Source organism: Centropristis striata, chromosome 22 (assembly GCF_030273125.1).
Source record: "Centropristis striata isolate RG_2023a ecotype Rhode Island chromosome 22, C.striata_1.0, whole genome shotgun sequence".
NCBI lineage: Eukaryota > Metazoa > Chordata > Actinopteri > Perciformes > Serranidae > Centropristis > Centropristis striata.
This window is the reverse complement of record NC_081538.1, coordinates 14,542,561-14,564,984: the sequence shown is the minus strand read 5'-3', so window position 1 is coordinate 14,564,984 and position 22,424 is coordinate 14,542,561. Positions and strand designations below refer to the sequence as shown.

Genomic DNA, 22,424 nt, shown 5'->3' with positions numbered 1-22,424 from the left:
GAGAAATCCCCTGAGAACTTGACACCAAATGTCAGCTGGGATCGGCTTCAGCCCCCGAGTGCGGATAAGCGGTTAAGGATGTTAAAGAATGAATGAATGTTCAATGTGTATTTGTAAAAGCACTAAAGATCAAACGAAGCCAGGGGAGCAGCTGTGTTTTATTTGTGAATATCTTCAACAACATGAAAAAGAGGACTAACGGTAAGAGCACTGGTGGCGGATGTTGCTCAGGGGGTTCCCACCTCCAGAGATCAACCCGCTGTTCACATCAGACTACAATGTTTGAAGAAACTGCTTTGGCATGAGGGTAGATTCCCTTCCAAAACCACTGCTTTGACTACAAAGTGCTGGTTTCTCTCACACATTGTTCTATCACACAGTGTAACTCAACAAAACCCATAAGGTAGGAAGAGTGTGTGGCGTACAGTTAACTGTCAAACTAAACCATTAAGAAGCAGTCCTCGAAGGCAAAAGGAATATGCCGAAAAATCTCTTTAACATTCTGGAAATAATTTACTTTATGTCACCACAGGAAATACAGTGGGTGAAATCACTGGTAGATGACTTTTCCACAAACAAGGTGCCAGCGCTGGAGAATTCAAACCAATGAAAGGAACAATGACTCAAATTCAATAGTCCAATGAAGAGAATAAGTGAAAGATGTTGCTTGAATGTTTGTAGAAGATTGCCAATGATTGTATTTTGTCTTCTATCAAACAACTGTAAAAAGTTTCATTAGTTTCATGGCCCAGCACTGACACTTTGTTGTTCAAAAGCCTTGACTGGTGCATATCAAAGTAGGGTTTGGGGGTCAGGCACGTTTCCCCAGGATATAGGACCCATGCTAGTGTGATGCACTCTACAACAAGTTACAGGTGGCAAACAACAAGACGTTCTCCCTTTTCACGTCACAGCCTCTGCTGAAGTACTGAGGGCAGTGGAGTGATGAGGTCACAGGAAGCGAATTCCTGCTCCAAACTGGACGCCGTCACATATCCTGGGAGAGCAGAGAAGAAAGAAAAGTGAGGATTAACGCCTGGATTTCACTGGATGCGTAAGGACTCCGACAGGGGTCTGTCCGTCAACACCCACCGGATCCGTCTGTGTCGGAGCTGTTGCGGACAGCAGAGTCCCGAGGACGCACGAGATCTCGCGAATTCACGCCTAATCAATTGATATAACTGGAAGATAATCAACATCTCCTCGTTAATGACTGGAGACAAATCCAGCGACTCCGTCTTAACGAGCGCTAACGAGGTCGGCCGGCTTGTTAACGAGCCGGCCCACCTCGTTAGCGAACCCGAGGTATTTTATTTTGAAAATATACCGGTGTTTTATTTTGTGTCTGTGCAAGACTTCCTGTCCCGAACGATCTGCTCTGTGCTGAATTTATGCGTAGTGCTCCGTCGTCCGACAAAAATAGAAGCTCTGCGCAAGTGTTGCGAGGGCTGTCGGATGGCCCTGCGTTGTCGGACTCATTACGCAGCGGATCTGCAGTCGGTGGAATCTCACACATTGATTATAATGGGTGCGTAACGGCTCCGACGACGGATCTGCAGCCGTTACGCATCCAGTGGAATCCAGGCGTAACTGTCATCCGAACACATGTCATTATTTTGGAATAATAACGGCAACGGCACCCACCGCTCCCCTCCTTCTCTCTCTCTGCCTGCACACACACACAGCAGCAGGCCCCTCCCCCTCACCGTGACGTGCACAAGCAGTACTTCAAACTCACCCTTTACAGCCTTTACAGTGAATTTGACAGGTTAGTGTCTTTAGTTTCAAACTGACCTATTATTGATGTTATCGTGGCCGGTGACTCGCATTAATGTTGGCCGTGTTATTATTAGCCATTAGCCGCAGCTAGCAATTAAAGGCTGACGTCACCTTAATGATTACAAGCAACATAAATAAATAAATCAGGCACGTAGTATGTCCATATTACGTTAATTGACAGTGTTAGTATACATAAGCATAGAGTTAATACGTTTACATAAATGTTGGTGACTGAAAAGTGTTATTTTCTCTCGTGAAGTCCCAGAATGAAGCAGAGAAAAGTCGACCTGCAACCAAACAGCAACACACACAGCCGACTCTACCTCTTTTTTTATCAAGCTTTCCTAATATTGTTCACAGCATACAACCTCAAAATATTGTTCTAATTGTTATTGTTTATTTTATTTATTTATTTTTGCACAACCTCAGACCTGAAGCTTGTTATCATAGTTGTAGTTTCTTTTTGCACAACTGTTTTTTATTATAAAATTTTTACCTGTGGTTCTGTTAATTTTAACATGTTGCATTTTTCTTGTTAATAAAAATATTTCTGTAAAATTTTGGGGTCTTTGCTTTTGTCCTGGTGGTATCGAAAATGGTATTGAGTATCTAATATTTTCCTGAGTATCGGTATCGAGTTGAACATTTTAGTATCGTGACAACCCTAGTGTATGTGTGTGTATTTGTTAGTTGAGTTTCTCAAAAACCATACATCCGATCGACATCACACTTGGCGGGTGTGTTGCTGAGGACCCAAGAGAGTGCAGTGCTTAAAATGAGCTCATATTGTGGCTAACAGATTTTAATAGCTTTGCTGTGGGGATATAGAACGGAATCAAAACCTACCCGATAGAGTGACACTTTGCCAATGTTGTTTACGTCGCTGAGTGGTCTGGACAACACTCAACATTGTAACTTTAGTTTACCATCTTGTTTTGCCATTTTTGGGATGCCATTTTTAATAATACTGTCCCAGACTACTTAAAGTTAGTCTGCCAAGCTTTTGTATTAACGTTAGCTAACCATCATTAATAAAAAGTCAGATGAAATCACTCAGTCAATGTTGTCTAACCTTAGTTGGCCACGCCGTACAAGGCTGTTTGCCATTCCTGACCAACCAGTTTACAACTGCAGGGGTTGTTGTCGCTAAATGGATGCTATCTTTCCTTGTAGCCTTCCTCTTTTCCAAACAGAAGTGGGATTAAAGGGTACATTTGGTATCAATTAAGCCCATACCAGACTTTGGACATACAGAAGTGTTGCAAAATAATAGCAGTCCAATGTGACTAACCAGATTAATCCAGGTTTTTAGTATAATTTCTTATTGCTACATGGCAAACAAGGTACCAGTAGGTGCAGTAGATTCTCAGAAAACCAACAAGACCCAGCATTTGTGATATGCACGCTCTTAAGGCTGTGCAATTGGGCAATTAGTTGAAAGGGGTGTGTTAAAAAAAAATAGCAGTGTCTGCCGTTGACTTTACAAACACAAAACTATTTCGTACAAACTTTTTTGTTTCTAGGATTTAGCAATCCTGTGATCACTAAACTAATATTTAGTTCTATGACCACAATTTTTTATAACTGCTTCACATCTGTGTGGCATGGAGGTAACCAACTTGTGGCACCTTTCAGCTGTTATTCCACTCCAAGATTCTTTAACAACATTCCACAATTCATTTACATTTCTTGGTTTTGCTTCAGAAACAGCATTTATGATGTCACCCCACAAGTTCTCAATTGGATTAAGGTCCACTCCATAACATCAATGTTGTTGGTTTGGAACCAAGACTTTGCTTGTTCACTAGTGTGTTTGGGGTCATTGTCTTGTTGTTCTTCAACATAAGGCAACATGACCTCTTCAAGTATTTTGACATATGCAAACTGATCCATGATCCCTGGTATGTGATAAATAGGCCCAACACCATAGTAGGAGAAACATGCCCATATCATGATGCTTGCACCACCACTGTCTTCACTGTGTACTGTGGCTTTAATTCAGAGTTTGGGGCTCGTCTCACAAACTGTCTGTGGCCCTTGGACCCAAAAAGAACAATTTTAATCAGTCCACAAAATGTTTCCCCATTTCTCTTTAGGCCAGTTGATGTGTTCTTTGGCAGATTGTAACCTCTTCTGCACATGCCTTTTTTGTAACAGAGGGACTTTGCGGGGGATTCTTGTAAATAGATTAGCTTCACACAGACGTCTTTTAACTGTCACAGCACTTACAGGTAACTCCAGACTGTCTTTGATCATCCTGGAGCTGATCATTGGCTGAGCCTTTGCCATTCCGATTATTCTTCCACCCATTTTGATGGTTGTCTTCCGTTTTCTGCCACGTGTCTCTGGTTTTGCTCTCCATTTTAAAGCATTGGAGATCATTTTAGCTGAGCAGCCTATAATTGTTTGCACCTCTTCAGAAGTTTTCCCCTCTCCAATCAACTTTTTAATCAAAGTACGCTGTTCTTCTGAACAATGTCTTGAACGACCCATTTTCCTCAGGCTTTCAAAGGGAAATACATGTTCAACAAGTGCTGGCTTCATCCTTAAATAGAGGCCACCTGATTCACACCTGTTTTGTCACAAAATTGATGACCTCACTGATTGAATGCCACACTGCTATTTTTTTGATCGAACGCCTTTCAACTAATTGCCCAATTGCACAGCCTTAAGAGCGTGCATATTACGAATGCTGGGTCTTGTTGGTTTTCTGAGAATCTACTGCACCTACTGGTACCTTGTTTGCCATGTAGCAATAAAAACTAGAAAATTTCCTCTGGGGAAATTCTGAAAGGGCCACGGGGGCTACTGCTGGTGTGTGTACACAATGATGAGATTCTTCAGATATTTCAAACTATGCCCTTTAACCTCAAAATGTGTGTGTGTGTGTGTGTGTGTGTGTGTGTGTGTGTGTGTGAAACGTGTATCTGGAGGAGTGTGTGTGTAGCGAAAATCACATTAAGTTACCTGTGTGTGTGTAATTAAAATCACATAAAGTTACCTGTGTGCATGTGTGCGCGTGTGTTTGAAGCATGTGTATGCATGTGTGAGGAGTGTGCGCACTTAAACGCGTGTGTGTGCGCGTGTGTGTATCTGTAACTGTAATCACATTAAAGATCAAAGGCAATCAGAGCAGAGCAATCAACAGAATTGGACAGACTGAAATTTCTGGCCTCGAACAGAAAGCATTTTTGGCAAAACCATAATACCTATCATTGATCCGACTTCACTTTGAGCGTCCTGATTTCTTCCTGACGTCTACATATGTATTTTTTTTTTAAGACAAATAAAAAAATAGCTTTGTTAGAGCGATCTAAAAAAACTGTTACATCTCCCTTTTTCAGAAATCCTACTGCATTTTAAATATGGGAGCCAATGAGGCTGTTGGTGCGTGTTGGTGGCGCATCTGTGCGTCATACGCCCAAACTATAACTCTGACAGCTTTACCAGAGGATTGTGAGAAAAATGCAAATAGATTTTGGTGGGCTTAACAGGTACCTTTACCTGAACACATGAATGTTCCAATTACCCCACGTAAACAATTTCAAGTATGATTTTAACCAGCAGTTTTTCCAAAAATAGTTCTCGGTGTTGGCTAATGCAACCGGCTAATGTGTGACTGGCTAATGCAACCGGCTAATGTGCGAGCGACTAATGCGACCGGCTAATGTGCGACTGGCTAATGCAACCGGCTAATGTGTGACCGGCTAATGTGCGAGCGACTAATGTGACGGGCTAATGCGACCGGCTAATGCTAATGTGAACGGCTAATGTGCGACCGGTTAAAGTGCGACCGGCTAATGTGACCAGCTAATGCAAGCAGCTTTTTTGGATGTTTCTGTTCCAGGGTCATACGCCAGTGCGGGGGTGGAGCATGCAGATCTTATTCCAATCGCATTATCTGGGTGTCCTAATCAGAGTTGGAGAACTCCGACATCAATCAGACTAACACTTTTACATGAACTTCAGTTGTCCAGTTATAGTCAGATTAAGGCAATAATTCGTTTTTTTCAAGTGTCATGTAAACGTACTGTGTGACATCCAGTTTTTGTTGCAGGCCCTGACATACTGAAGGATAGCCGTGCAAAACAGTAGGAGACACCTGCACATTGCATCTTATCCAACAGGCACTGCTATAATATACAATAATAATGTCTTGTTCAGCGTTCGGTTGGACAAAGAGACACTCTAAGAAGATAGCTATTTGCTTTTTCCAGTCAATACATTAAGCTTTTCCCTAATCACAATTTGCATCCCAATTAACACCACCGTACCATAAATAACAGATGCCTCTTATCAACCAAACTAGCAAGCACTTTTGTAAAAATCAGTGAACAAAACAAGTGAAGTGAACCTTAGTCCTGTCATGTGTGTGAACGGTACCTGTCTCCGCTCTGAACTCCCATTGGCACACAGTAGTTGAGTTCCAGCCTGGCAATGTTTCCGAGCCGCAGCACAATGCCTGCTCCGTATGACCAGCGAATACACTCAGCTAGCTTCTGAAGGTGTGCCCGGGGACCATCACCTGCACACATTACACTCACCATGTTACAGTCCACCTAGGACATCTGAAACATCCTGATAGAGGCTTGTAGAACCTGATAATGTAATAAATTCCCGATAATGAAATAACCCCGATAATATAATAAAAATCTGCACTTGAATCCATTGAATATGCAATAAAACCTGATCATGTAATAACTTCCCGATAATGTAATAAAGTGCATTTCTCAATAATGTAATACACTTTTTTACCAATAATGTAATAAAGTATAACATTAATGGGAGGTTACATTATCAGGTTAGCCTTCATGTCGCAAGTCCTGATAATTGTAATAATTCCCCAAAATTGTAATAATTTAACAACAGTTACTACTGTGTAGGCAACTCTAGCTCAAGAGCTCTAGCGCCACCAACAGGTCAACGTTGAATGTTTATTAACTTTTGACCCGTTCATCCGTTTTTCACAAACGAGGTATCCATGACACACGAATGCATTCAACAGCTTCTTGAAATCTAAAGGTGCTTGGTGTTATACTTTATTACATTATTGGTAAAAAGTGTATTACATTATTGGGAAATGCATGTTATTACATTATCGGGAAGTTATTAAATTATCAGGTTTTATTACATTTTCAATGGACTCAAGTGCAGATTTTTATTACATTATCGGGGTTATTACATTATCTGGCATTTGTTACATTATCAGGTCCTACAGGGCTACTCACGGAGTCTCTGACATACATTTTCAACATTTTTCATGACTTCGCCCAAGAATTGTTGTCATTTTTAGTGTTGGTAACGCTCTTATGCCGACATCAGGTATTAAATACAAACATCACAGAATCTGCAGTATTTTAGGAAAAGGTTGCTTTTTATATGTAGGCAGCAGGTGCTGCTGCTTTCAGGTGCTGCTGCTTTCTCAGTGGTAATGCCACTGTGGACCGCCCACATTATGATCAGTAAATCATCAGTCAGTAAAAGTTCATGATAACATTAGATGATATGGGGTGGGTATGTTATGCTAACATGACTAGACATAGCTAGTTACTATGCTGTGGTGATAGTAGGCACATCAAAACAGTTTCATGTGCCCAATGGCGTTTTTGGTGCATGTTTTGGCCATTTTAAACAATATGTGTTCTTCAAAACTTGTGCGTACTGCGCTTTCACTTAAACATTTCAGAAATGTGTTGATGTTTTAATTAGGGCCGGGACTTTAACGTGTTAATTAAGATGAATTAATTACACAAAAATGAACGCAATACATCCACAGGTGTGTCTCGAATTAACTCAAATGTTGTCAATAAACCATCTTCCAAAGCTTCCAAAGACATGACAGCATCATCTGGGCTGTCCCAAATTGTTTCAAGGCATAATAATGTTAGTGTATGTAAACTTCTGACTTTGAAGAAAGTAATAAAAAATTGTCTAAAAAAATCCTTCTCTCATTATTCTGGAATTTAAATACAAATACAAATAATTTTGGTAATCCTAACGGACCTAAAACAGGAAAAGTGTCATGTCATGTCAGACATTGAGAAAAAAAGCACATGTGTCTTTTTAATATAGTGTATGTCAATTTCTGGTTTCAACTGTATATATATATCCAAAGCAGACCGTGGTAAATGTAATTACTGTTTGGTTTTGAGTTGGATTTTGTGGTTTTTATACAATTATTTCTCTGAAAAAAAGCAAAATTGAAATCTTAAATTTTGTCACAAGATAAAACAGACATCAAGGAGTTCATGTATTGTATTGAATGCATCAGGTACTATTTCAGTGCACCCACCATAGTTGAGGTTGCAGAGGTTGCCTGCGTTGAGAAAGAAGTGCGTTCTGAAAAGGTCTCCGAAGCCGCCCTTGCCTGGTCTGAAGGGCAGTGGAGTGTAGAGATGAAGACCACCTGCCCAATATGCCTCTCCGCCCAGATAGTCACCTGAAACACACAGAGTATTAAACCAAGATAACACGCTGTGCACCACATTGCTTACTAAGACACAAAAACAATCAGTTGCATAATGTATGACATAGATAATGGATTAATCATAGTCCCAATGTAAGGAACAGCTGATAATTGCTCAAAATCCTTATTATTTTAACCACAAGTACCATTCTAAAGCAAGTTTCCTACAGTCTGCACAGTTTTTACCTTCACTCTGTGGCCCAATGCTGTACATCCCAAACCCCCGTACACTGGTGGGACCTCCAAGGTAGAACCTGGACAAAATACAGAACATACAATGATCAAACCTGCCCAACTTAAAGTAAAAATAATACCTAAATGGCAAGGTTTGGGTGATAACTGATCACACATTAAAAGAATGGGCCAATTTACAAATGCATCTTCTTAACCCTCTTGAGTCTCCAAAGCATGACTTCTTCATGACATCCAGACTAGAAAACAAAGCAGCGTGGAGCCCTACTGTAAATTTACCTCTAAAGTTCTGGCTGTAAACTCCATGAGGCCAGTTTCAGTTTGATGATGATATACCAAGTAAAACTGGAGACAAGGTCAAATACATTTAGTATAAAATGATAGAACTGGATGTAACTCTCTTATATGTTATATTTGACACCTTTGTTGACATTTTTTAAATGAGCATGATAGTGTTTTGAAAGTAAAAAAAAAATTCAAAATCACATTTTGTTGGACTAAAGAAATAAAAAAATACACAAAATGACCAAAAGACACAAAATAACTAAAAAAGACACAACAAAAGACAAAAAATGACCCAAAAAATACACAAAATGACTAAGAAAGACAAAAAAAGACACAAAATGACCAAAAAACACAGAAGACACAAAATGACCAGAAAAAGACACAAAATGACTAAGAAAGACACAAAAGACACAAAATGACTTACAAAGACACAGAATGACTAAAAAATACACAAAATGATGAAGAAAGACAAAAAAGACACAAAATTACCAAAAAAGACACAAAATTACTTACAAAGACACAAAATGACCAAAAAAAGACACAAAAAGACAAAAAAAAAGACACGAAATGACCAAAAAAAGACACAAAATTACTTAAAAAGACACAAAATGACTTACAAAGACACAGAATGACTAAAATGTTGATATAGGTGAGGTTGTGCTGAAAAAAAATATACCAACATGGCATTTAAACATTTTTTAAGTGGTGTATACAGGCAGGATGAAAAGGATTCAAAAATGGACGAAATAGCCCAGGACTCCATAGAGTTAAACAAAATCTTCATCTTCATCAGAGCAATCTCTTCATAAAACAAGAGCCGAAGCGTGTTCTCAGTGCTCTGATGTGTCAGAGCCAGATGACGGCTCTTGGATAAATCAGATGTACCTGTCAGCGATGCAGGACGGCTGTCCCCCAATTGGACAAAGCATCCCACCCCACAGAGAAGCAGACAAGACCTAAGAGGACACAAAATGTTGCTTTTATGTACACACAACCTTGCTCAAAAAAGTATACAGTGAAACAGAATTCTTGATTTTGATTTAGTGCTGCTTTATCGCCCACTGGTGGCTCTCTAATGAAACGACAATGTCCAAGAACAAACAATACACCACAACAACAAACTAAGACCGGTTGCATGTTTTAGAAGGCAATCATGTTAAACAAGTTTAGAGTGGCCTATTTGCGTCCTACTGAGTCCCAGAAGAGCCGTCTGTTGAGCTGCAGCTCAAAATCTTCTTTCAAGAAGCTGGCGTCTCCTCCTGTGTACCCAGCCAATTCCTGCAGCGCACAAACAGAAAACACCACAATACATCTTCTGCTATTGCACAAATCCATTAAAATGTTTCAAAACATCAACACAGAGCTGAGAAGAATTAAAGATTTCACATCCACTCTTTTATTGTCATGTAACTGATGGAACACACATTGAGGTTCTAGCACAAACTGAACTGCTTTTAGATGCCAGTAAGCCTCTAAAAGCAGTTCAACTTGTTCTTTAATTGTAATTCTTTTTCAGATATTTTTATAGATACGACTGTTCTGTATAGTGTCTACACCAGGGGTGGGCAATTCATTTTCCCAAGGGGCCACATGACCAATACCACGAAGGTTGCGGGGGCCAGACCAAAACTCAGAACTAAATTCTGCTTAATATTAATTTAATCACTTTATAAAATACAGAACTAGACCAAAACTCAGAACTAAATTCTGCTTAATATTAATTTAATCGCTTTATAAAATACAGTAAATTATCTGGTTTTGAGCTGCTACTGATAGGAATACATGCTATGATAAGACTGTCATTGTGGAGTAAATCAAATATAGTAGTAAAAAGTAGTAAATACTCCAATCACTATATCACTTTTCCATTTATAACTGTAAATGACCTTTAGCAAGGTTCCTATTGGTGTTTTTGTATTATTTAGCTTGTTTTTTCATGTTTGTAAATTTTCTAGGTGTTTTACAATGTTGTGATGCATTTATTTTGAACAGGCGCCATCCAGTGTGAAACAGGTGCTTTTATTTTGAAAGGTAGTGACTGGAAATAAAAGGTAGAACGGTAAAAATTTAAAATGAACGGTAAATAATAAAGAGTGCGTCGTAATTCATATAAAGTTGATATAAAGTATGAAAAAGGCTTCTATAGTGGCTGGCTGACAGGGCAAAAGGTTTGTTAAAGTTTATTTCCTTCTGTCATATTAGTGGCTATATTTGTTGTCTTAACTATAGTGAAAGTGCTTGTTTGCTCAAGTGCTAATGCTAATGTTTGCTAGCTCTTACGGTGGATTCACAAGGTGACCAAGGAATGTCTGATTTTTATGTTCATGGAGCTACGATGTTAAATAAATCTTATGAACTATCAGTCGAGTCTTTGCAGGTGGGTACGTAAACCGCCTTCAAAATAAAAGCACTGCGGTTGTATTGATTTCTAATTTCTGGGTAACCTCATGCGGGCTGGACGAGGACAGCCAACGGGCCGGATGTGTCTGGTCTACACCGTAAAACTCTGTATTCTTGCATCCTATGCATCTAGCACTCAAGTAAAACTATGTGTTGCTAAAGCAGTCCATGAACTGAAGCTGTTCTTAAAAAAAAAAAAAAAGATTTATACTGAACAACAATTTATTTATTGCTAACTGAATTATTGACCTTTTACAGCAGTTTCTCAGTGTAAAATGTAATTTGCAGCTTGTTAGTTAGGCATATGCATGAAGACGTGCACACTTACCTGGTTGATCCGGAGTAAGGCGCCCCTGTTGGGGAAAATGGCGGAATTCCTTGAGTCGATTGACACAGTGTGCTGCAAACAACAACAACAAAAGTTCTGTTGAACTGGTACGGTGGACAAAATTGTTTTATAGACCTCATAAACATTTCCTGAAAATGATGTGTATCAAAAAGTAAATATGGAAAAAATGTGTTTTCAGAAGAGACTTAATGACATAAAACAAAAAACATTATTATGGTAGGTATAGTAGATTATAGTAGGTGCTCAAGGCTGTACCGAGAGGGCAGATTTCAGTGAGTGTCCGCTCTCCTCTCGGACAGCAAAGGATGCACTGCGTGCAAGGCAGCCCAGCTCCCTCCAGACACCCTCCCACTTCAACGTGTGGTTGGTCATCCCGAGAGGAAACTACAGGAGGACAGGAAGATGGAGAACTCATCAGTTACACTTCTCCTTGCAGATAATGTGTCAGTGCTGCATGGTTAACATTTGAAATGAAGACATTTGTGTTGCATGTTAAAATGTAGGCCAAAGTAAAAGAAAACAATGGAATAAACCAAAATTTCTGATCCCACGCCCATCACAGCATCAAATCTTGAATTATATTATATTTAGGGCCGGGACTTGATTAAAAAAAAATCTGATTAAATAGAGGCTTTGTAATTAATTAACCGAAATTAATCATTAATCATTAATTAATTAATCATTTTAATCTAATATAAATATTTGACCTGAGAACAGTGAGAAGTAATTTTTTTCACATGGATCTTCAGTATACCATTGAATAATGACTGAATACATAAGCTTAAGCTTTAAAAATATTGTTTATTTTTGTTCAAGTCCAACAGACCAGTGCAATTTTTGCCATTAAGTGTAGCAATAGCATATTTAGAAATATAGTACATTTCAGAAATGCAGGTAGCTTATAGGTAGGTAGACCTTCTGTAAACTACAATACTTTGGTTTTTTAAGTAAAACACAATCCACGCTAGCTACCACACTAGCCGCTAGCTGCTATATGTTTTGCATTGAGGTGATACTTGAGGCTTGATGTGCTGCGGTGATATGTGAATTTCTTGTTGCATAGCAACAAAACCATGCTCTTATCGACGCTTCCATCCGTTGTTTTTTTGTAACAAAATGTCCCATCATCCACGGGGCCAACCAAAGCGGTCTCATCAGCTTCTTTGTTCATGTTCACTGTGGTTTGTTGTGGTTGTTGTCTGAACTCATGAACACTAGTTGGTGCTCCAGTATAATCGGTCCGCCTGAAACTCATCCAGTGAGAAACGTTTTGCGGTGGAAAAAATAAGTGCGATTAAAATGCGTCAATTTTTTTTAACGCATTCTTTTTTGTGTAATTAATTCATCTTAATTAACGCGTTTAAGTCCCGGCCCTAATTATATTATATTGATGCGATGGGCAGAGCTGTCGGCACTCAGACTCGGCACTTATCTGGCCTCCCCTAAACAGCTCTGGCTGAAGGCTGTTATTGGATGATAAAATTCCCCTGGATGTGCACTGCAGCGAGATAGATCTCCCTACCTTTTCCCTGCCCCCTCAACCTCCTACAGACGCCTGTTGACTGTCTGCTGCTGTCTGGGGCCTAAGCAAGGCTGTCTCCTTAGCAACCGCTATGTTATCGCTTTTTGACATTCCAGCGAGCTCAGACGTGGACTGATGAGGCGCAGGGCAAAGGCGGGTGTCAGGCTTACACAGTCAAACTCTCACACATATACAGATATGCAAACATACATTCTTTTCTTTCATCTCTGTCTCCCTGTCGTGTCCACCTGTGCAATTCAAGACATTCACACTCACACATAGCAAAAGATGGTGTCCTCACTCTTCTTAAAAAGACATTAAAAAGAACAATATTGGCCTAGCCAGTGACTTGAATAAAATAGGCAACTAGTTTGTGGATTTTTGTAAATAATTAATGATTGAAATAAACTTAATGGGATCTCTCCACAACAAGATGGTTCATCTTCAGGGTTTTAATCCCCACAATCCAAAACATTGAACAAAAGCTGTAACCTGAAAAGCTTTTAGGGACCCCCTGGCAGAGAGCCACAGACCCCTGGGGGTCCCCGGAGTCTACTTTGAGATTCAACGGTCTGAGGACATCAGAGCGACTATTTTTTAAAGTTAGACAAAGGTTGAACAGAATGATATTTATTAGGGATGTGCATTACAGGCAGAAGGACTATTCGATAATCGTGGGGTACTAATCGATTAATATTAGAATATTTGATAATAACCCCCCCCTACCGGCAAAGCAGTACTAAATTCAGCAACTTTTCAGACCCCTTAGCGACTATTTTTCAAGAAAGAGACTGGAGACAAATCCAGTGACTCCTTCTTAATCTTCTGAACGAGCCGGAGGTAGCCTTGTTAAGAAGAGCCGCAGTTAGCGGCAGTTAGCTACAGTTAGCTCTGTAGCAGTACAGTGTGTATGTGCTGCTGCTACACGAGGTATTCACTTAGCGATCTCTGTTTGTTTACAACAAGCACCAGACACTCTGAATTAAAGGCATCGCTAACTGTGCACAGTCACTTTGTTTATGATCAGAGGAGATCTGTGCATAATGAGTCATGCTGCTTTCAGTTGCTGATGTTGTGCACAGTTAGCGACGGTGAAAACCATACATCACCTCCAGAGTCTCTACATCCCTCTGGGGGCTAACTTGTCCCGCAGTGGAAAACACCCTCTCCTCTGTTTGTTTCTTCTTCGACAGCTTGGCATCTAGCCCACCATCAATATTCGAAAATCGATCCTAATCCCTAATATTTATCACAACTGACTTTGTATTTTATACACAGATAAAATGTATGTCCATTTCTGGTAGTTACACATTTTATTGGTCACACACACACACTTACATTGAGTTCTGCAGACATGCCTCTGTCGGTCTCTTTTAAAGAACTCCATGGGAACTGTCCAGTGACTTTGTACATGTTGAGGGTGAGGCTGAAACAGAGGACACTATACCTGAAAAAACTAGTCCAAAACTGGGCTTTGGTGGTGGATTCAATCTAGCACTGATAATCCAACATTTGAGAATCAACAGTTGCAAAAACATAGCATTCACTCAATGTAGACAGGATGTCTGCCCTGTTCAGAACATCACCAGCTGACATACTTGCGTTCAAAGTGACCGGGCTGCGGCTTGAAGAAGGACAGGCCATAGGATGTCTCCTTGGTCCCATAGGAGAACTGGAAGGTGAGTTTCTCAGCTCGACCAAACACGTTGGGTAACTTCACACCGAGCACCTGGAAGACGAGACAAATCCTATTAGCTGACAGCCACACAGCTCTGTCATCATTCAGCCGTCCATACATGTTTGATATCAGTTCAGTTCAGTTTGACTGAATACTTTGTTGGTCAGTCTGTGGGTTTGGCTCTCATTGTGGAGAAATAAAGAGACTGAAGTGAGATGAAACTGAGAATTTTCTCTTATTTGACAAAATAATTCTTGATTGAATTTAATTTTGTGGACACAAACACAGTTTAACAGTAATCAGTTACATATTGTATCGCAATACTCACCATATTGCAAAATGCTTAAAATCGCAATAATATTGCATCATGACTCAAGTATTGGGATAAAATTGTATCCTAAGGCCTCTGCTGATTCCCACCTCTAGCTATTACCTCACCCTTGCAAAATGTTTGCCATATGCATTAACACTACCAACATAATCAAACTTTTTAAAAGCCAAAAATGTCCTAGTGAGTGATTTTCCATGTTGGTGGCATAATAATGCTTTAGAAACTTGCTTAACTTGCTTAAGTATGCTTAAGTATGCATCTTAGCCAGGCGGCAACCTCTGGGCTGAGCAGGGAGGTAAACCAGGAAGTGCCTTAAGCTGCATTCTACCCAAAATTCCAGCAGGGGGTGCTAATTTTGGCTGTAAAAAGATTGTTTTTTTTTTTTCCATTTGGCTGTAACAAAATCTGTCCATTAATTTTCAATGCAAAATGAGAAAACTTTTTGGTTTTCTCATTTCGCAAGATGGTGACGAGTGTAATTGTGAAATCGATGCAGTCCACAAACCAATGGGTGACGTCATGGACACTGAGTTCATTATTTATATACAGTTTATGTTCTCAGGTTGCATTCACACATAAAGTCTGGTGGACTTGGTGCAATTCAGTGGTGAAGCTGCAACATTGTTCTCATTTGGTTTGCTTCCACACTGATTTATCAAGCTCAAAAAGCATTGTACATAAATGTCCCGCTGTTGACGCTGTCCTTCGTCTATTGGACAGAATATGTGAGGGAAAGAGCTGACACTTTATCAAAGCAAGTTGCAAACTTTAATGTATTGTTGCCGAGTTGCTCCCTTTTATGTGGCATTGATCGGACTGGAAGCAAAAGAGTAAGAACGAGTTGAAGCGGCCCAGTCCTCCTGCAACAGTCTCTCCCAGCTGCAGTCACAGAGCCGAAGGGGATGTTAACCCCTTAGCGTCCAGTCTACAAATTGCTAATAGGTTAACAGTTAGCTCTGTAGCAGTACAGTGTGTATGTGCTGATGCTACAGGAAGGGCTCACTTAGCGACCTCGGTTTGTTTACAACAAGCACCGGACACTCTGTGCAGTTAACGATGCCGGTCAATTCACGATCACTATGTTTATGATCAGCGGAGACGATGTGCATAATTAGCCATGCGGCTTTGTTTATGATCAGCTGCTGACTTTATGCACAGTTAGCGACGGCGGCCACAGTTGCGTTTCCCGTGTTTAATCCATTGCGTATGTGATCACGGTCGAAACTGTCGCCAAGCGATTACACGACGATCTAAAACCATACGTCACCTCCGCAGTCTCATAAACCCCTTTTGGGGCATTCCCGGTGGCCACTCTTCTCCCTAAAGAAAACACGGCTTATGGCCGAGATGGTAAATGGACTGCACTTATATAGCGCTATTTTCAAAATCCGCCCCCACCACGCCCCGCCGCTATTAAATACACAACTTGTGGATCTCATGCTTGTGCTTATCACAGGAATTTCACTTCACGTAGCCAATGCTGCTGTCGTCTACTGCACTAACTACCTCACAAAAATTGACCCTAACATGACATTTAGCAGCTTGCCCTTCTTTTCTTTTAACTGTGTATTCTCCTCACTGTAATCTTTCCCTTACTTCTTCTTCCATCTTCCCCGCTTCTTTTCATTCTGGTTTGTTGTGGCGCATCACTCATGTGTAGTTTCTCTCACCATGCTTCCTTCGTTGTTGCCAACCATGGTGTTGTAGCTTCCTGTCAGCCTCTTTATCTCGGTCACTTCAAAAGTTACATCCAGACCGTTCGGCAAAGCATCTGTCCCTGAGCAGGGAGAAGCAATCAGCCGTTAATCCACAGAACAAAACAGTGCAGTCACATGCAGACGTATTGTAATAACCTGTACCGCTCACTATGATGGAATTTTAGAAAGTGGTCTTTAACACTGGAGGTACCTTCAGACGTATCGATAAGAACCTCTACTTCTTTGAAAATTCCCAGGCGGAGCAGCCTCTGTCTGGCAATGTGAGATTTTTTCATCACCTGTAATGAGACAGAAACAGGGCTCTGCACTCAGGAAACCTCATCTACTGGTCCTGAAACTGATTAAGTCAGAGAGATGTCATGCTGTAATATGCCGTACAGCCATGAATACATACATCAATGAGGTTTTTGGCGTGGAAAACCTCAGAGATCTCATAGCCGAGCAGATCCTCTTTGGTTCTTCCAAGACCCTGGATGTTGACATGTTGGACGACCACCTGCATGAAAAGAAATTTTACTTGGATGATTTCTAGGGTTAGGGTTAGGGTTAGGGTTATCATATACAGATGCAAACACATTCAAACTACATTTAGCTGCAGCATCACTCTATAAATACTAGAATCCTGATTCCAAAAGTTGGGCGGTGTTTAATAAGTAAATAAGGCAGAACAATAATTTTTTATATTTAAATAGAAAATGCAGAAGATATATTTTGTTTTTACCACACTTTGTGGACAAATATTTCAACAGTTTAAGAACAACGTTTCTCAATGCACAATTGCAATCCATGTCATCATTAAATGATTCAGAGAATCAGGACAAGTCTCTGCACATAAGGGGTAGGGCTGAAAACCAACATTGGAAGCTTGTGACCTTTGACCCCTGAGGCAGCACTGCATTTAAACCAACATGATTGTATAAAGGACATTACTACATGGGCTCAGGAACACCTCAAAAAAATGTTGTGTGTAAACCAAGGTCATTATAGTTAACAAAAACTAACTAAATAACGAAAACTAGAATTGAAAAAACATTTTCCTTAACTGAAATAACAATATAAACATTTTTTTAAAAACAACAATTAACTGAAACTGTTGTTATGACTTAATAAACCTATTGGGGCTGAGATGGATCAGACAAAGGAAATAAAGGAAACATTTATTGTGATCTTTTTGAATCTGGCACCCAACAAATACCCCATTACAATAAAACTAAAACTAACACTAAAACTAATAAAAATTAAACTAAAACTAAGCTTTTTCCAGAAAATAAAAACTGATTAAAACTAGCAAACTCACTCTAAAAACTAATTAAAACTAACTGAATTTGAAACCAAAAATTGACAACGAAATTAAAACTGAAACTAATGAAAAATCCCAAACTATTGGGCATCGTTAATGCTGAAAGGTACAAACAGTTTTGGAGAAACATGCTGTCAAGCTAAATGCTTGCCGAGTGTTGTTAAAAGAGGTAAACATGCACCTGTCCTGAATACAGAATGAGTGTATATTCACTAAACCTGCTACAACACACTGATTACACTGATTTTTTGCTACAATTGCTAAGCAATCGTTGACTACTTGTAAATACTATACAGCTTCAGCAACAGACTCATTTAACCCCGCTGCTCCAAGGAACGATACAGAAAGTCGTTCCTTCCTTCTGCAATAAGACTCTATAATTCATCTACCTCTGCCATAATCAACAATACTGAAATGCACTAAATCTATGCATGACACATACGTCACTACGTATTAATATTATTACTATAAAACGTATTATTATTATTATTATTATATATACTGTTGCTGCCATTACTATTATTACTATACACTGTAATATACTACTATTATTATTATTTTAGCCTTATTATTATTATTACTATTATATTATATATTATACTATATATCATATTTTTTTATTTATAATTATTTATAAGTATTATATTTATTTTATTTTACATTGTTACTATTTATTATTATATCATATATTACATACTGTACTATTCTTATTATTATATACTGTCAAGTCACTATAGCATTGTTGCCATCATATCATCAGTATTTACCAGTATTTATCATTATTACCATCATCTTGCCAACCTACCAACTGAACTTTTTTTTTTAACTTCTTAAGTGTCCTTGTTCTATTCTGTGTTTTTTTCTATTGTTGTTTTTATTTATTCTACCTCAGTCATTTATTATATTTTATTTTATTGTACTTGAATACCGGACTGCTGTGACAACCAAATTTCCCTTTGGTGATGAATAAAGTAATCAATCAATCAATCAATCAATCAATCAATCAATCAATCAATCAATCAATCAATCACTCACTCAATGTATCTATCTATCTATCTATCTATCTACTATTATTTTCATATTTTACAAGAGCTATGATTCTGGTACTACTGCTACTAACACTACTCACATCTTTGTTTTCGAGGATCTCCTGCTTGGACTCCTGCTCCATTTCTGGAGGTTCCACAATGTCATCGGGGTTGACGCCCAAGTCCCGGCCATGCATCGGGAGAGGATCCAGACTCTGCACCAATGATAAACACAGTGCTTCAAATAAAACTGCATGCCCACAGACGAGTTGAGTTAAAGGTTATTTCTGAGTTTGTCAGGAATGTGAGACTTGAGAAGTAAGCCTAATACCAATAGTCCTATTCAATGACATAAAATATGACACATTTAACCCTTTGATGCACAACATGGGTCTAAAGTGACCCAACTGAGTTTTTATGTTCTATATCTTTGCAATAAATTATTTTCATCATTCAATATTCTAGGTTTTCCCCAATCAACTTGTTTTTGATCATCATACATCCTAATTTTATGTTTTCCTTTATTCATTATTGAATAAAATCCCATTTTGTGTCACTACCCTTCTAATGCACAACATGGGTCAAAAATGACCCATATCCATTTTCAATGTTATTTCATGTATGGCTGAGCCAAATATATTTTATCATTTATTATTCCATGTATTTAGTGATTATCTTGTTATTTTTTTGTTTAGCACAAATCATCCTTTTTATATTTTCCTTTCCTACTTTTTTGAAGAAGCACAGCTTTTGTACTTCTACTTCAAGTTTACACACATGGGTCAAAAATGCTTGCGTATGCATTTATAATAGAATTTGGTGGGGAAAATGTCTTTGTTTGCGAGTAGTAACATATTCACAGCTCAACACAGCTCCATTTACACATCTGGAACACACAAGTCATTTTTTTTTTTAATTGTTCTAACGTTACCCTAACAAAATATTTGACGAGAAGTGTGAAAGATAGCTGTATTAGGGCTGGGCAATATGGACCAAAAGTCATATTTCAATATATTTAGGCTGAATATCGATGTATATCCCGATATTTTTTATCGCAAAATGAGAGCAAATGTTCAGTCAAAGTCAAATATGACATGTCACAAGTAGTTTTATTGAAACCGTTTATTTAAGTGAACATTAATACTGTATAACAACAGGAGTACCTTTTTTCAAATCAAAGCTCCATAAAGTGGACATCTAAATAAAAAATATCTTAAATGAAAGCCGCAGCTTGCCTTGAGCAATGATCACAGTGCAAATTTGAACTACAGTCATGGAAAAAATGATTAGACCACCCTTGTTTTCTTCAATTTCTTGTTCATTTCATGCCTGGTACAACTAAAGGTTCATTTGTTTTGACAAATATAATGATAACAGCAAAAGTAGCTTCCATTTCTGGTGGCGCATATTTCAGCTCATACATATATCGCCCAGCCCTACAACGAGGTATTTTGCAAATCATATGAAGATATGTTAATTAGAAAATTCCGCCCACCCCTATATAAGCAGCATTGTGGCCATTTAAATTAGCTGAAGACACTTTTAAACCGTTTCACCATCCATAATTCGCCGGTATAAACCTTAACTTGAGCCGTCAAATGTCTTATTGTTGGCCTCTGTGCAGCTGTGTGGAACAGTACATCGAGTACAGTGTGCTGCCTTCATTGACTGGCCAGGAGGTCATGGTCAAACATCAGAGGAAAGGCCAGCTGTGGTGAAGAAGAAGAAAGACTTTACCTTAGCATGGACAGTCCCCATGGTGAGTACCCGCTCTGTGAAGCCTCTTCAGCGGGGTCAGCTGCTCTGCGCACCGGAGGAAAGTGATAAATGACAGCGGCTACTTTTTCCACAACCAAACCCCCTTCAAGGGAGACGCCATGACAGTTGCTGAGATCTCGTGTTGCGTTCAAGTACTCCTCGTGATGTGCATCAACCTCCTATACTGTACTACAAAGTCTAACTGCAGTAACTACTCTAAGGGTAAAACTGAGAAAAACTGCTTTAAAGTTTATTAACGTGTTTTAACTGGCCAGCCAAATGGGTTATAGGTAAGTAAGTGATATGACATTTATTTCTACATGTACTGATGATGTAATATTTATGCTAAAAAATCATGATGATTTATTTGACCTTTCACCGTAAAAATGTTGTATCCGGATACGATACTCATTTTCAAAAGTATCGATACCTCCCCTTGCACAGCATACAATCTCAAAATTTTGTTCTAATTGTTATTGTTTATTGAATTTATTTCTTTTTTGCACTACCTCAGACCTGAAGTTTGTTAATATAGTTGCAGTTTCTTTTTGCACAACTGTTTTTTTATCATAAATATTTAACCTGTGGTTCTGTTAATTTTTACATGTTGGATTTGTCTTGTTAATAAAAAAATTCTGTTGAAAATTTTAGTATCGTGACAACCCTAATATATATATTTCTAAATTATCACCCTTGTAATAATAAAAAGGCGGTGGTATACAGTGGCAAAAATGACAAGCTCCTTTGAAGGGGCTCCACTTTCATAATGTCAGACTTGGGAATAAACTCAGTTACACACAGCTACTTTGTTGAAAGATATGGACGTCGCAAGAACTAGATTCACTGACTGGAAGAAGGCCTGGACACATTGCCTTATAAGTATTTTCCAATAAAATAAAAGAGGTTCACAATCAAAATTTTACACACTATATATCCAACAAATTTATATTTCTCTATTTTTTTTAATATTGAAAACAAATGCAGTTTTTGCAATATGGAACCAGAAACCTTAACCCATTATTCTACCACTGTACCCAATCTATCAATTAGTGGACTCAACTTGAACAATATATAGTGTGCAAAATCAAGATAAACATCTAAATTGACTGTACAATATATTAATTTTGTATGGCAAAAATCACAAACACAAACTGAAATACTCCAAAACTCCAGCCATTTTTATAAGTTATCTGCATGAGTTTAAAAGAAGAAGAATGTATTTACATGCTGTCCCCCTTTTTTTGTTGTTGTTGTTTTTTCATTTTCTGTCATTTTATTTTTTAATTAATTTATGATCCTTTTTAAGTTCACTGGCATTACTAATAATAACCTTAATTTGTTGTGGTGTATTTATTATTTATTTATTTCTTATGATACATATATATTGGAGCAGCTGTCTGCTGTTCTATATACAATTGTTTTCAATGTAGTATATTTATACATAAAATAAAGCAAATGAGAGCTTACAAATGTGTTGCTCCTGAAGGCATCACCCTCTCCTCTCTCTGTGATTGGATAGAAATGAGAACACGTTGAAGTGGGCGGGGCAGTCCAAAGTGACGTTGAAGGAGCCTAAGCAGCAGATGGCGCTGTTTGTCTGTTTATCTCCGACTCCACA

The 22,424-nt window shown here is 38.7% G+C and overlaps 1 protein-coding gene across 1 annotated transcript; it reads right to left on the bottom strand.

Annotated features, from left to right (window-relative positions):
* Positions 1–140: 140 nt before the first annotated feature.
* On the bottom strand, positions 141–20,935 carry samm50l (sorting and assembly machinery component 50 homolog, like). Its single transcript, XM_059326174.1, has 15 exons — positions 20,786–20,935; positions 19,150–19,263; positions 17,115–17,216; positions 16,911–16,998; positions 16,673–16,779; positions 14,592–14,722; positions 14,332–14,419; positions 11,727–11,855; positions 11,451–11,522; positions 9,914–10,000; positions 9,608–9,678; positions 8,432–8,499; positions 8,072–8,218; positions 6,163–6,304; positions 141–997 (listed from the first exon to the last, which is right to left on the bottom strand). Exons 1-15 carry the CDS (start codon positions 20,804–20,806, stop codon positions 952–954), a joined length of 1,413 nt encoding a protein of 470 aa, XP_059182157.1. The 5' UTR covers positions 20,807–20,935; the 3' UTR covers positions 141–951.
* Positions 20,936–22,424: the final 1,489 nt, after the last annotated feature.